Consider the following 12,673-nt stretch of genomic DNA (forward strand, 5'->3'; position numbering starts at 1 on the left):
AATTCTTATGAAAAAGTTACATGTCAATAGTAGAAGGTTTCAAATTATTGTAATGCAGAATTAATTGAGGAATTAATTACTTTGAATTTAAAGTGTAGAATTTCCATATGGTAGGAATAGAGAGTCTGTTTGCCTACTTCAAATCACTGACACATTTGAAAAGCAAATCTGCCTTTTTTAGGTAAAGGATGCCTTTCAAAAAGATTGTGTCAGCTGTGTTTTAGTCCATGTCTTTAATGATGAAATTGTAAAATACATCATTTGTCAGAGACCCATTCCTTCTTTTAGATCCTCTCTTTAGACAGATGGAAGATCAGCAGAGTCAACTTCTTGTTGACTTTGATGACTTTCAAAGCATAAACTGAGCTGTCTATCTGTAAGAAGAGAGCTATCTGTACTCTGGCCATATAAGTCATGTTTCTAGATTTTGCCAGATTCTGGACATTCATTACTTCTTTAAACAGTAATCTGGACTTAATTTCATTTTGCTGACTCAGACAAAACATATTATTTCCACTTCTTCTGTGAAGATTCCAACTTTCCATTGGCATAACTAAGGGAAAGTCACAATTGGGATTAACAAGCAGTAATAATGAGCGTAATAAGTCAATTTTCTGGAAATGGAAATTTTTACCCTAACATGAATCTAAAAGCTGCCACTGGTAATAATGGAAAAACTACACTTTCAGCATTGAGCGGTTTTTCTTCTCATCTAAATGCAACTTTATGTGGAAACACCCCCCTCCCAATGATCCCATCGATTAATTAAGGTAGTAATGAGGTCTTACCCATTAACTTCTTGAATCCAAGTTTATCTAGAGACAAAATTGGTTCAATTTTTACACTTAATAGAGAAAAAAATTGGTTAAACAGAGTGCCTTAACAATAGAGTCCTAAGATGGGAAAGAGGTGTTTGTGTCTTGTTTGATGGGTTCATTGATTTAAAGATGAAAAAAATAAAGCTTTCAAAGGCAATTGTACTGCTGTGCTGGCTTATGATATAATCATTTTATGAGTCTAGCCTTAATCTAGTATGGTCTCTTAACAGCTTATTCATTATGTTCGAGAAAAGCTGTGAACATGTTTTGAATACTCCTACAACTATGACCCTGAAAAAAAATTCTGTAAAATTTCACATCCTTAAAATCTGTTAAGATTGCTAGAACTTTCTTTAAAGGCTGGAACTTATCCCACTGTATGAACATAACTATGCAGATTTATCTAGTTCATACATGTACAATCCTAAGCTTTTCAGAACAAAGAATAGGACTGGATTACATTACTCTAGAAAATACATATTGTTCAAAAACGAGTTGGAGATAGAGGAGCTTGGATAAAAATACAGAGTGTAGCACAGAATTTAAGTTGAGATGAAAGCAGTAATAATAATTCTGTTCTTACTAACTACTATAAATTAAATAAATGGCATTATATCTAAGTAAACCTACAGCTGTCATGTGTTTTAATTAATCTTTAGGGTGCCAGGCTGGTCTGTGCTTTTCAGAATATTCTGACTTATTCAACTATTGTGTTTCATGCAAAAAATAAAAATATTTTATCAAAAGGTTTCAACAACTGTTTTTATGGAGCTGTTTTTAATTATTATATGTTCTAAATGTCACTTTTTAATTCTTTGTTTTTAATCTTGTGTATTTTTAATGATTCATTCCCCTTGTTTTGGTAACTTGCTCTGGATACTAATAAGTAAGAATGTTCCTGTGATTTCTTGGATTACTTAAATAAATCTGTTATTCTTTCATACCGTTTCCTTGTTTGTCTATACTTTGAGTTCAGATATACCTTTTTATCTCTTCTAACCTGTCCCTGGAAATTTGTATTAAGTTATCAAGTTTTCCTACATCTTTTTTGTTTTGTTTTGGTTTGGTTTGTTTTGTTTTGGTTTTTTGTTTTTTGTTTTTGCCAATCTTCTGTCTTCAGCTTTTTCTGTGGCTTTATTTAATAGCTAGAATGTGCTTTTCATTTCTTTCTGGCTTTTGTTAACTCTTTTTATCTTCCTCTTTTACAATCATTTTAGCTTCCGACAATTTTGGGGAAACTCTGTTTACTAGGCTAAACTCTTTGAATCTGTCTCTACCTCAGTTTGATATTATTCTGAAATGGGTTTGGGTTCTAATCTAACTGGGATAGAATTTTTTCAGTCTGATATCTTTTTTCTCCCCTATGATTAGTAGCTGATGGTGTGATCCATAGCCAGTAGCCAGCAGTATGTTGCTATAAGCATGAAGCTTTTCCATCTGTTGCTACTTAAAATGTAGTATGTTTAATTACAGCGTTGTTTATTTAGAGATATCCAAGGCCATTTTTTACACTGTTGAAATAATGTGTAAGTAATCTGTAGAGAAATCTATCAGGAGTCCTGCACATTGTGGACTTTTGCAACTGTTTTCAACACAGATTCCTCTCAAGGTTTTTCATTAAAGTTGCCAATAATTATTATGCCATCCTTTTTCGGTGTTTGATCTATTTTATTTTTCATTGTAATCTTCCATGAACTTCATCAATCATTTCTTCAGTATCTGTCATTTAGTATGTATACATCTATAATCGTGAAATTGAATGGCTGTTTTTGAATCTTGGGCACAATTATTCTATTACTGATTGGGTTATATCCCATTACACATGCAGTGATATATTTTGAGATGATAATTCCTATCCCATTTCTTTTGTGAGTTTTATTTCCAGAATATAAATTTTTGAATTCATCTGATTGAAAATGTCCATTTTTATTCACTTTCTTTTGGAATTACTGCCCTATTCCATGTCATTTCTATTTTAAAAGTTTATAATACAGATATTCCCATCCTAATTGATTGAATGAGATCCAAGCCTTTTTTTTTTTTTTTGCTCTAACTTCAAAAGTGGATTTCTCAATGCTTTTGATCATGTCACTTCATATTGAATAGCTTATTTGATAAAACCCAATATCCAATATTTGTCTTTTGGGTTCACTTCCATGAGTTTTCTTTATATATGCGAAGAAAGTAGCAAATCAGCAAAATTATTCCAATTCACTTTAATATTTGTTCATCAAGAAAGTGTGAGAGACTAAAGATCTATCTTCAGCAGATTGGGCTCATCCTCAGAGCCATTATCATTTTTATCTCAAGCTGACCATGTGATGAATCAAACAACATTTTATGAATAGTGTGGCAAGATCAGCACACTTTAGCATGATCAAATAATTGATCAGTTTGAAACAAAATGATTATGATGGACAAATATTAGGGCTCTTGAATATATTTATAATTCACTTATAAATAGCTGAAGAGAAATAGCTGAAAAGATTTTCCATTCTCTCTTGCCTTTTTAATAGGCAGCAAACACATTTTGGAATCTAATTTAGCTGAAGCAAAGGAACTTTATAACTGAAAAATGTATAGCACAATGTATAATTATAATTACCAGGATGAAAGGGGTACTCTTTGACAGATAGACTGAGGATGAAACTACCAATGGCTATGAGTCCTATTGCTATTTTATTGCCACTAATATCAGAAGCAATTAAGCTATTCAATATCAGTTGCTGGGAAATACAAGTAGGAAAGTATAGGCCTCTGAATAATATTTGCTTAATCAGTATCTGAATATTATTGAAAATACGTTCTTGGTTTGATTCGAGCTGTCTTGCAATATTATGTTAAAATAAGATTAGATAAATTCATAAAAGTGATTCATTTGTGGGAAATGTAAGAAAATGATCTTACATTTTCCTGTAAGATTCTATATGTTTTTATGGTCATTCTTAATGCAGGTGAATTATTATTGTTTTAAGTTCCAGGCTGAAAACTTGATTACATGAAATAAATGTCATAATCCAGTTACTGCAGAATTTAAAATAGATTAGATTTCTTTTGCCCACAGATAGGATTTTTATAAGAGGAGCTAAAAGAACTGTTATAATAATTTTAATAGTAGAGAATATTTGTAGCTCAGGGTTGAACTGTGAACTTCTTAGTGCTCTCTGAGCTTGTAGCTGACATTGATGATTTAGGGAATGAAATGTCTATAAGCAAATAACCAATTTTAAAGAGCACCAATAATCTATATGATGAATCTTTGCTTATTCAAGTACTTTTATTTGAATATCAGTGTTCAGCAAATAATTAAGGTCAACAGTATACCTGTCGTATACAGGGCACCTGCTAGATAGATCTCCAAAACATTTCAAATTCAGGTTCTAGCTTTTTCTTTCATAAAATGATGGTTGCAGATTTTCACTGCTGAGACACAAACTCTTCCTCTTTTATATATATCTGTGTAACAGTACTGTGCACATACTGAAGTGACAGAGCTTATATTGCAACACAGCTTTTGTGACTTCATCCATTGTGAGCCTCTGTGTATAGTTTATTCTTGATATGCTTATTTGGGAGAAAGTTTCAGGGTAACTTTCTGAATAGAAAGGTCTATGTGTGTGTAACAAGAAATTAAACCAAACAATTGTAATCTCATGTTTTCTTGAAATCAAAAGTAAAATAACATTGGAACCAGAAGATTATTGTGATATCCTGTTTGTTAATTTAAAAATTAATTAGTTTTCAGTCATCGTATATGAAAATCAATCTTTTGTTGGACATTTTTCCCTAGACATTGTCATTTGTTTTAATTCCTTATAGATAAATTAAAAGGTTGTAAGGAAATTAATAACTTAAAAGTTTAGTGAGTTTTAGTTAATTTTCAGGTAACTTGATTTTAACACAGTTTAAGTCCCAGTAACTCTTTTTTGGATTTGTGCCACTGAGAAGAGATAGAGTTCTAGAAATGATTTCACTAAAGAATTAAGACATTGTTGGTTGTCAAAAACTGCAGAGAATTCCTTATGGTCTTCCAAATGATCCATTATTTTTCAGTAGCTGAACTTTTAAATAGAAACATGTATTCTTGGCACTATTCAGATGATATAGAAGGCATTTAAAATACAGTGATACCATTTGAAACTCATTAAAATTGGTATTTGACACATTTTGATGTAAAAATTTTGTTCCAGTACCCAACATATGTTTAGTACTCAACACACAACCTAGAACTTGTCCGTGTCAATTGCCTCATGACTAATACATTATTCCTTATTGGAAAAATTTGTTTGGTACTTGTCATTTTTGTTGCACCTTCCAGAACTAATTAATGACAAGTACCAAGGTACCACTATAGAATGCTTCCTTCACTCAGAACAGCAGTTGGATGGGAGTCATCATCGCTGTTCTTGTGTCAGGTCCCCTTCCAGTCCTAAACCTTCTATTAGTGTCTGCTCTTTTCATCTAGTGCCTGCTTGACCCTGAGTTCCCTATCCATGACTCCCATCTTGCCTTGTCTACTTTTTGCCCTCTCCTAGGGACTACTACTACTGATTCACCAGTCTACCTGCTTGACAGTGGTAATTGCCTCACCCAGAAACTAATGCCTGATGGACCCTTCCAACATGGGCCAGCTGCCAGCCTCAATCTCCCAGTGTAGGTAGGCAATCAATGTTATCCATGTTACAAGAATTTCCTAAACTGAGCCTTTCTACTTAGAATGGGTGATAATTAGATCCTAGTACCGGGAAGATCATGAGAGGGTTGAAAATGCCATAAAGACTTTGGGGCTGTCTCAGGGTTCCATAGGTTTCATGGGCATACTTGTTCTATGACAAAAGAAATCTAGGACCTTTAGGAGTTAGGTGAAACTTTTTAACAACTGAATTCAGTATATGATAATGATTAATAAGAATTTATTCTCAAAGAAAGTATTATATATGTTTTCATATTTAAATATATAGAGCTATATTGTGTACAAGTTGGATTTGATTCTCTTCTCATATTCTGAATAACAGTGGTTGTTCCAGAATCTCAAAAAGATCACTTGCTGCTGAATTTCAGTAACTTGAGCTTCTCGTAGAATGTTATATAAGTTTGTCATGTGCTTTCCTCCAAGCCGTCATCAGGAGAAGTTATCCTCCAAGTTGTATTCAATATTATGGGTTCTTTTCCTATATCTGTTACCATAAAAAATAAATCTTCCAAATTACTTCAAGATGGGGATAAAATTGAAGATAAATCCTTATAGCTGTGCAATAGATTTGTAAATTATATAGTCATTACTTAGAATTTTAAGGCTACATATTTAAATTATGAATTATAAATTATATTTATGTCATTGTGAGGTTTTGTCTCTGCAGTTCTTTCATTCTTGTAATTTTTCTTTAGTGAGATACAGAGATACAATGTTCTTTGATTTGTGTTTTTGATGAGATACACATTTTGTCTTTCAGAAAAGAGAAATTTTGCTTACAATAAGAGTTATAGTTAAATCTGAATTCTGGATTACACTATTAAATATAGCTAATTATTTAAAAGATTGTGGAATATCTTTCGACTCTCATCATTTAGAATCAGGATTTTTGACTTGCATTTGTGACTTTTTAATTCTTTTTCAACAATATTCTGTTTTTAGACAGTCAAGTCCAGCACATTTGAAATAATATTTGTTTGTCTTTATATTCTAATCATTGGGAATTTATTTTGCTTTTTCATCCTTTTCCAGATCACATTAATATAGCAGATTGTTCCTAAAGGTTTTATAATGGCAAAATAATACTTTCAATATGACAATTTACCTTAAACATTTGTATTTTATCCACTTGAGTGAAAATAGCTTATTTTGAACAGACACTTAAAGGCACTTTTTTAAAATCAAGAATAGTGTTAAAACTTAGTATTGCTTCAGCATGGTAGAGTATATATTCTGGCAGACAAAGAATTATTTCTCACTAGAGGTTTTTCATTTAGTGAGTCTGTTCCAAATATTATATAAAGTGAAAGCAAGTTATAATCTTAAGTAGGGTCAGGGTGATTTTTGGGAAGATTCAGTAATTTTTCAATTTTTCAACTGAGAACATAATGATTTCAATTATCCATATAAAATGGATAAATATACAGTACATTTCAAAATATCTTTATTTCAATGTTCTAGAGGCAGTTATCTAGGGTATCAGCTGATAGCCATTGATTCAATCTTTGCAAGTTATATGTGCATGTTGTAATATGTGTGATATGGGATCTAGTGTGATATTTAACTGTTGTTGAACCAACTGGAACAATAAAAATAATCAGGGAACACCAGCAAAGTCATGCTTGTTTTTTTAAAAAAAAGATTTGAAAAAAATGCAGGCTGGAGAGTTCTGGGAGTCCTCATATCTTAAAGTTAAAGTTTTCATATCTTAAAGTTACTAAGCTGGAAAAACTAGCTGTTATTAGAAAGTGACATGCTCCATAAGACATTTCCATTTTATTTACAGCTGACATTATTGTTGATTTGTCCTTTTACTTTTTATAACTGACATGGCAAAGCTATGTTTCCAGAGAACACAGAACTACTTTCAAGTGACCAGGTTTTGTGTTTTCCCATGTTTCTGGATCACATCTTCACTACTGGAAGCCAATTAATCTTTATCTACAGAAGTGCCTATGGCCATATAGGAAGGATCTATACTTAGAGACTAAAACATATGAAGGACAGTTACAGGAACTGGGGTTGGCCAGTCTAGTGAAGAGAAGGACCAAGGGAGACATGATAGCGGTCTTCCAATATTTGAGGGGCAGCCACAGGGAGGAAGGGGTCAAGCTATTTTCTAAGATGCCTGTAGGCCAGATAAGGAATAATGGATGGAAACACTGAACAAGGAGATATTTAACCTGGAAATAAGGAGAAACTTTCTGACAGTGAGAACAATCAACCAATGGGACAGTTTGCCATCAGAAGTTGTGGGAGTGCCATCACTTGAGACTTTCAAGAAGAGATTGGACTGCCATCTATCAGAAATGGTGTAGGGTCTCCCACTTGGGCGGCGGGGGGGTTGGGCTAGATGACCCACAAGGTCCCTTCCAATTCTGATTATCTGTTATCTGACTCTGCTGAAGTTATTTCATAGGCCAAATCAGTGTGAACGTACACAGTGAGGAAATTATTCCCACCCTTGTTGCTATCAAGACATAGCTATCTTCCACTAAATCTGATACAGCTGCATATTTAAATAAACTCTGATAACATTTATTCAATAAATACTGTCAATCTTTCTCCAGGTAAGAGTGGTAGGAACACAAAAGCATCCCAAAAGTTTTCAGATACAGTTCCACAGTGTTGCACATCTAACAGTGTGTAGATCAATAAAAGGCCAGGCTGTTTTTCCTCTGGTGTTAGGAGAACAGTATTCCCCAGTGTTTAGGCCTAGGTAATGAGAAGTAAGCCAAAGGTACAATGACCCATGTGAATAGTGTGATACAAGTTCTGAACTATAAGGGAGAAATTTAAATATAATTTTGTATAATTATACTATAACCAAAAAAATGCTGATTCTGTTGTAAACAACAGACAATCCATTCTGTGCTAGTCAGAGTCCATCATGGCACCAGTGTTTAATGCTTAAGCCAATTCTTTTCTTGGTTAGGTATGGTGTGAAACAAACACAATTTCTAGGAAAATTTGCATTGTAATTTCAACATATTAGCCAGGCATAGCAGTTTCTAGCAGCCTCAGGCAGCTAGACTACATTAAAAAAGCAATACTTTTAACATAACATAACATTCATAATACTTTACTTGATAACAAATTATGTGTTCTCAGTTTGTACAACTTTTTTTCATTTAAGATAATCTAATATTTAACATGGAAACTTATTATCAAAGTCTAAGTATTTGTCTGGATATCAGGTAAATTTACAGCCATGAATTATTTTTTATTTTGCTATATAAAATATTGATAATATTGATAAGGGAGATACAAAATATATTTTAATGGACAAGGATTAATTGATTCCAGTGTCAAAATGTTATTAATGTTGAACATACTCTTATATTAGATATTATATTGGAAGTTTGTAGTTTTTGTTCCATGTTTTTAAGAAAAAAATATTGTTTAGTACATTAGTTTTTATTTAGTTGCAGTAGAGTAATATCCATTCATGTCTCTTCACATAAGCCCAGTTGGTTTTAATGAAATGTATTAATTTTACAAAAAAAGTTATAGGCTGCAAACACTTTTCCCTCTAAACATCCTTTTATTCAGGTCAGAATGACACATTTTGCTATCTCCTTGATTTTACTTTCCCCTCCCAAAAAAAGCCCACTTCATTTGATAATTGACCAATGAAAAGGATTAGGTTTGTGTTAAAATCTGTTGTCAGGCCCTGTTTTACATTACGTACAAGAACTTAATTTTTAAATATGCTTTCCCCTCCGCAAATATAGTTCATGAGCATTTAGATATATTTTTAGATGCATCTAAATGTAGACACACAATTTAGGTACATGAGATAGACATTTAGATACATGATTTTAGACACAGGTATTTATAAGTTTTTACAGGGAAATTCTACAATGGATGAAAATTGTAAATTAATGTTGTGTTATATTCTTTTTTGTTTAATGGGAGCTCAAGTTGGATGCACAAGTAAGACCAAAACATTTAAAAAACACCAGATTGGAAAAGATTGATTTGAACCAATTGTTAATGGTTGCTAGAGACTGGCGAGTGTTTATAGGATTAATATTCTACATTCTTCTCTTGCCCGTCATATTTCTAGGGAACCCTCAGTAGCAAAGGGTTTCTTGCAAGTAAGAAAGGTATCTCTTTTCTAGCCATCTTATCTACAAAAGAATACTACAAAATAATAGTTATCTTTCATGTAGAGTAGGTAAAGCTCACAATATTAGGAAAGGTAAAAATCTACTCTTTTCTTTGATGTACTGAAACACTTAAAAGTGTATTGCTTCAAGACAACACACTAGCATATTAAGAAATATTTACATAACAAGAATTACAGACTAATGAATCTTTGGATTATTATTCAGACTTTTGCCATCTCACATCTCAATATCTGCATACTGATCCATATCATCAGAGGGTTTTCATCACATTACAATATAATGTTATGTAAAGAGGTTCCCTAATTGAGGTTAATTTTCAAAGGCCAAAGTCAGTGAAACAACTAAGGTTGTAACCAGATACACTATTTCTTTTTTCCTCTAAAAAGTCTTACGCATTAGTGGCATACTTCTTTGAAATAATATTGGTGCTGTTATATTACCATAATTTGGATGGGATACTTTACAGATATACCTTTATATTTTCAAACTTAGACTTTTTCCTTTTAACCTGCAGTTTCTTCCTTTATTTATATTCCTTCAGTTTAACCTTCATTCATTTTTCTTCAACTCAATCCATATCTTTCATATTGGTCATTTTGCAAGCTATTCAATCTCCATAAATTGAGACTTCCAAATGGGTAGAGATGCAAATATTGCCACCTCTGAAGCTCTAGTAGCTTCCAGGGGCACTACTCCACTGGGTATAAAACCTTATTTGTGAAATTGGGCCTCATGCATCATAAGGGGTTTTTAAATCTATCTATCTATCTATCTATCTATCTATCTATCTATCTATCTATCTGTCTGTCTGTCTGTCTGTCTGTCTGTCTGTCTGTCTATCTGTCTCTCCCATCTTTATTATTTTTACAAATAACTCAAATCACCCAGCTGACTTTCATGGCTAAGGCAGGACTTGAATTTGTAATCTCCTGCTTTCTATCCTGGTGCCTTAACCACCAGACCAAACTGACTCTTGCTGCTTGTGTACCAGTCCTACTACACAACCATTTCCCTACTTTGTTTGATGCTGTGACCAGATTGGTACAGGAGTTTTCCAGACTTATAGTTTTGGGAAACTTCAACCCTGCTTGTTCTGGGGCCACAAGTTGGAAGTGCTTCAGGAGAATGGCCACCATAGCAATCATGAATATGATTCAAGTTTTAGGCAGCCCCATGGTAGACTTGGCTTTTTCTCAGGACACTCATAGCATCACCATGGTGTGTGTGTGTGTGTGTTGTTGTTGTAATTTGCCATTTGTCATGTACACATCATACTTTCTTAGCCTTGGATTTTCTGTGGCTATGGAAGGAACAATTTAATTGGTCTCACTCAAGTGCCTCATAGCTCTTGAGGGGTTCCAATGGAAAGTTGTGATAGTCCCCAACATTCTGCTTTATAAGTTGATTGAGTCTTGTTTGTTTGTTTGTTTGTTTGTTTATTCATTCATTCATTTTACTTTTATTATTCTTATAAATAACTTAAGATGGTGAACATATCCAACACATCATCTTCCTCCTATTTTTTCCAAAACAACAATGCTATGAGGTGGGTTGGGCTGAGAAAAATTGACTGGCTCAAAGTCACCCAGGTGGCTTTCATGGCTAAGGTAAGAACCAAACTTAGGATCTCTTGCTTTCTTGCATGGTACCTTTACCACTAGACCAAACTGGTGATGACAGTTGAGTCAGTTCATGTCTATTTGAACTCTCTTGGCTCTTGGGTCTTGGAGAATGTTTTGGCTTTTAGAGGAATTTGATTAAATGGCATAGGAGTATGACTGGAGTATTAATGGAATAAGAAAAAGAACAAGAGCAAGCATGGTTAAGATTTTTTATTAAAATTATATTATGGCAATAACCTAAATAATTGCAATGGAATGTGCTGATGAGAACATGAGGAAAGTGATTAACCAAGAGATTGTTCATAGTTGCTTAATGGTCATAAAAAACTTAAAAACAACCTCCCCTAACTGATCAGTTAAATTTAGTGGCAGGAAGTTTGTACTTTTAGACTTCCAAGATTTATGTTAGCCCTCCTAGGTAAACCAGAGAGGAAACATACCTAGATGAGTTGAATCTACTTTTTTGTAAGGGTACAGTAACAGAATCTTGCAAGTCTGAAAGTACAAGATTCAGCACTCATGGCTTCTGCTGAAAGAGTGGGTAGTAGCCATAGCCAGGAGAGCCTTTGCACAAATCCATCTTATGCACTATTTGAACTAATTCCTAACTTGGGAACCGCTGCTCATGATCACTTATTCATTAGTCACCATTGCAATACTTTGTGTGAGGCTGCTTGAAAAGCATTCAGGAAGCTTTCCGTTGCTCGCCTGAGTTATGGTTCAGAGGAGTAGCGTAGTAAATAAATAAACTTCAATCCACAAGATCAGACCCCCCCACCCTTTAGAATTTTTAATTCCTTCTCTTGGTTTCGTTTATGCCCAGATTTTTGTTTCTTTCATTTCTCTCTCATTCATCATACATGAATCTATTTATTATTTATTAAATTTGATTGCCACCTATCTTGTCACAAGGTAACTCTGTCACTCATTATGTTTTTGATCCTTCCACACTTTCACCAAATTCTTTTGAGAAAGATAGTAAAAGTGTAAACTAAATTATCAGCCTTAATTGTGCCAATGCCACCGGCAGCATACTGTGCTCAGTAGCAGTCTGTTTTGTCTTATTTTGGCCAAAATACTAAAGCCCAGCAAGTTCATACTGTTCTGTGCAAACTACACCCTGTAATTTAGAGACTATCATCATTCTGCCAACTAAGAGGTTAATGTAGTATACTCACATTCAGTCATTTAGTACTTTTGACCAGTGTGGTTCTGTTGACTTACAGAAATTCAGAGTAAAATGTGTAGATTCCAAACCAGAATTTAGAGTTTCCTGCATTGTATCATGATAGAACCCCTTTTCCTCCATTCCAGTTTTTTTTCCCATTTATCTCCTTCTGCCCTTGTTAAATAAATTAAAATAAATTTATTTATTTCACACCCATTTTTTTTTACATTTATTCAACT

General features: G+C 33.4%; 1 protein-coding gene across 14 annotated transcripts in view; it reads left to right on the forward strand.

Annotated features, from left to right (window-relative positions):
- NPAS3 (neuronal PAS domain protein 3) overlaps positions 1-12,673 on the forward strand; it is a 775,438-nt gene that overhangs the window by 190,579 nt on the left and 572,186 nt on the right. The window contains exon 1 of one of the 14 annotated variants that reach the window (XM_087921889.1): positions 5,354-5,475. The exons of 12 other annotated variants lie outside the window; for them this stretch is intronic. In XM_087921889.1, the coding sequence (XP_087778015.1) occupies positions 5,426-5,475 (50 nt within the window). In that variant the 5' untranslated portion in view covers positions 5,354-5,425. Of the gene's footprint in view, positions 1-5,353; positions 5,476-12,673 lie in introns of those variants that run through there. One more of the 14 variants, XM_087921886.1, reaches the window with a different exon arrangement.

The sequence above is a fragment of the Pseudonaja textilis genome, chromosome 1, assembly GCF_049901715.1.
Source record: "Pseudonaja textilis isolate UNSWEBS1 chromosome 1, rPseTex1.2, whole genome shotgun sequence".
In the NCBI taxonomy this organism is placed as follows: Eukaryota; Metazoa; Chordata; class Lepidosauria; order Squamata; family Elapidae; genus Pseudonaja; species Pseudonaja textilis.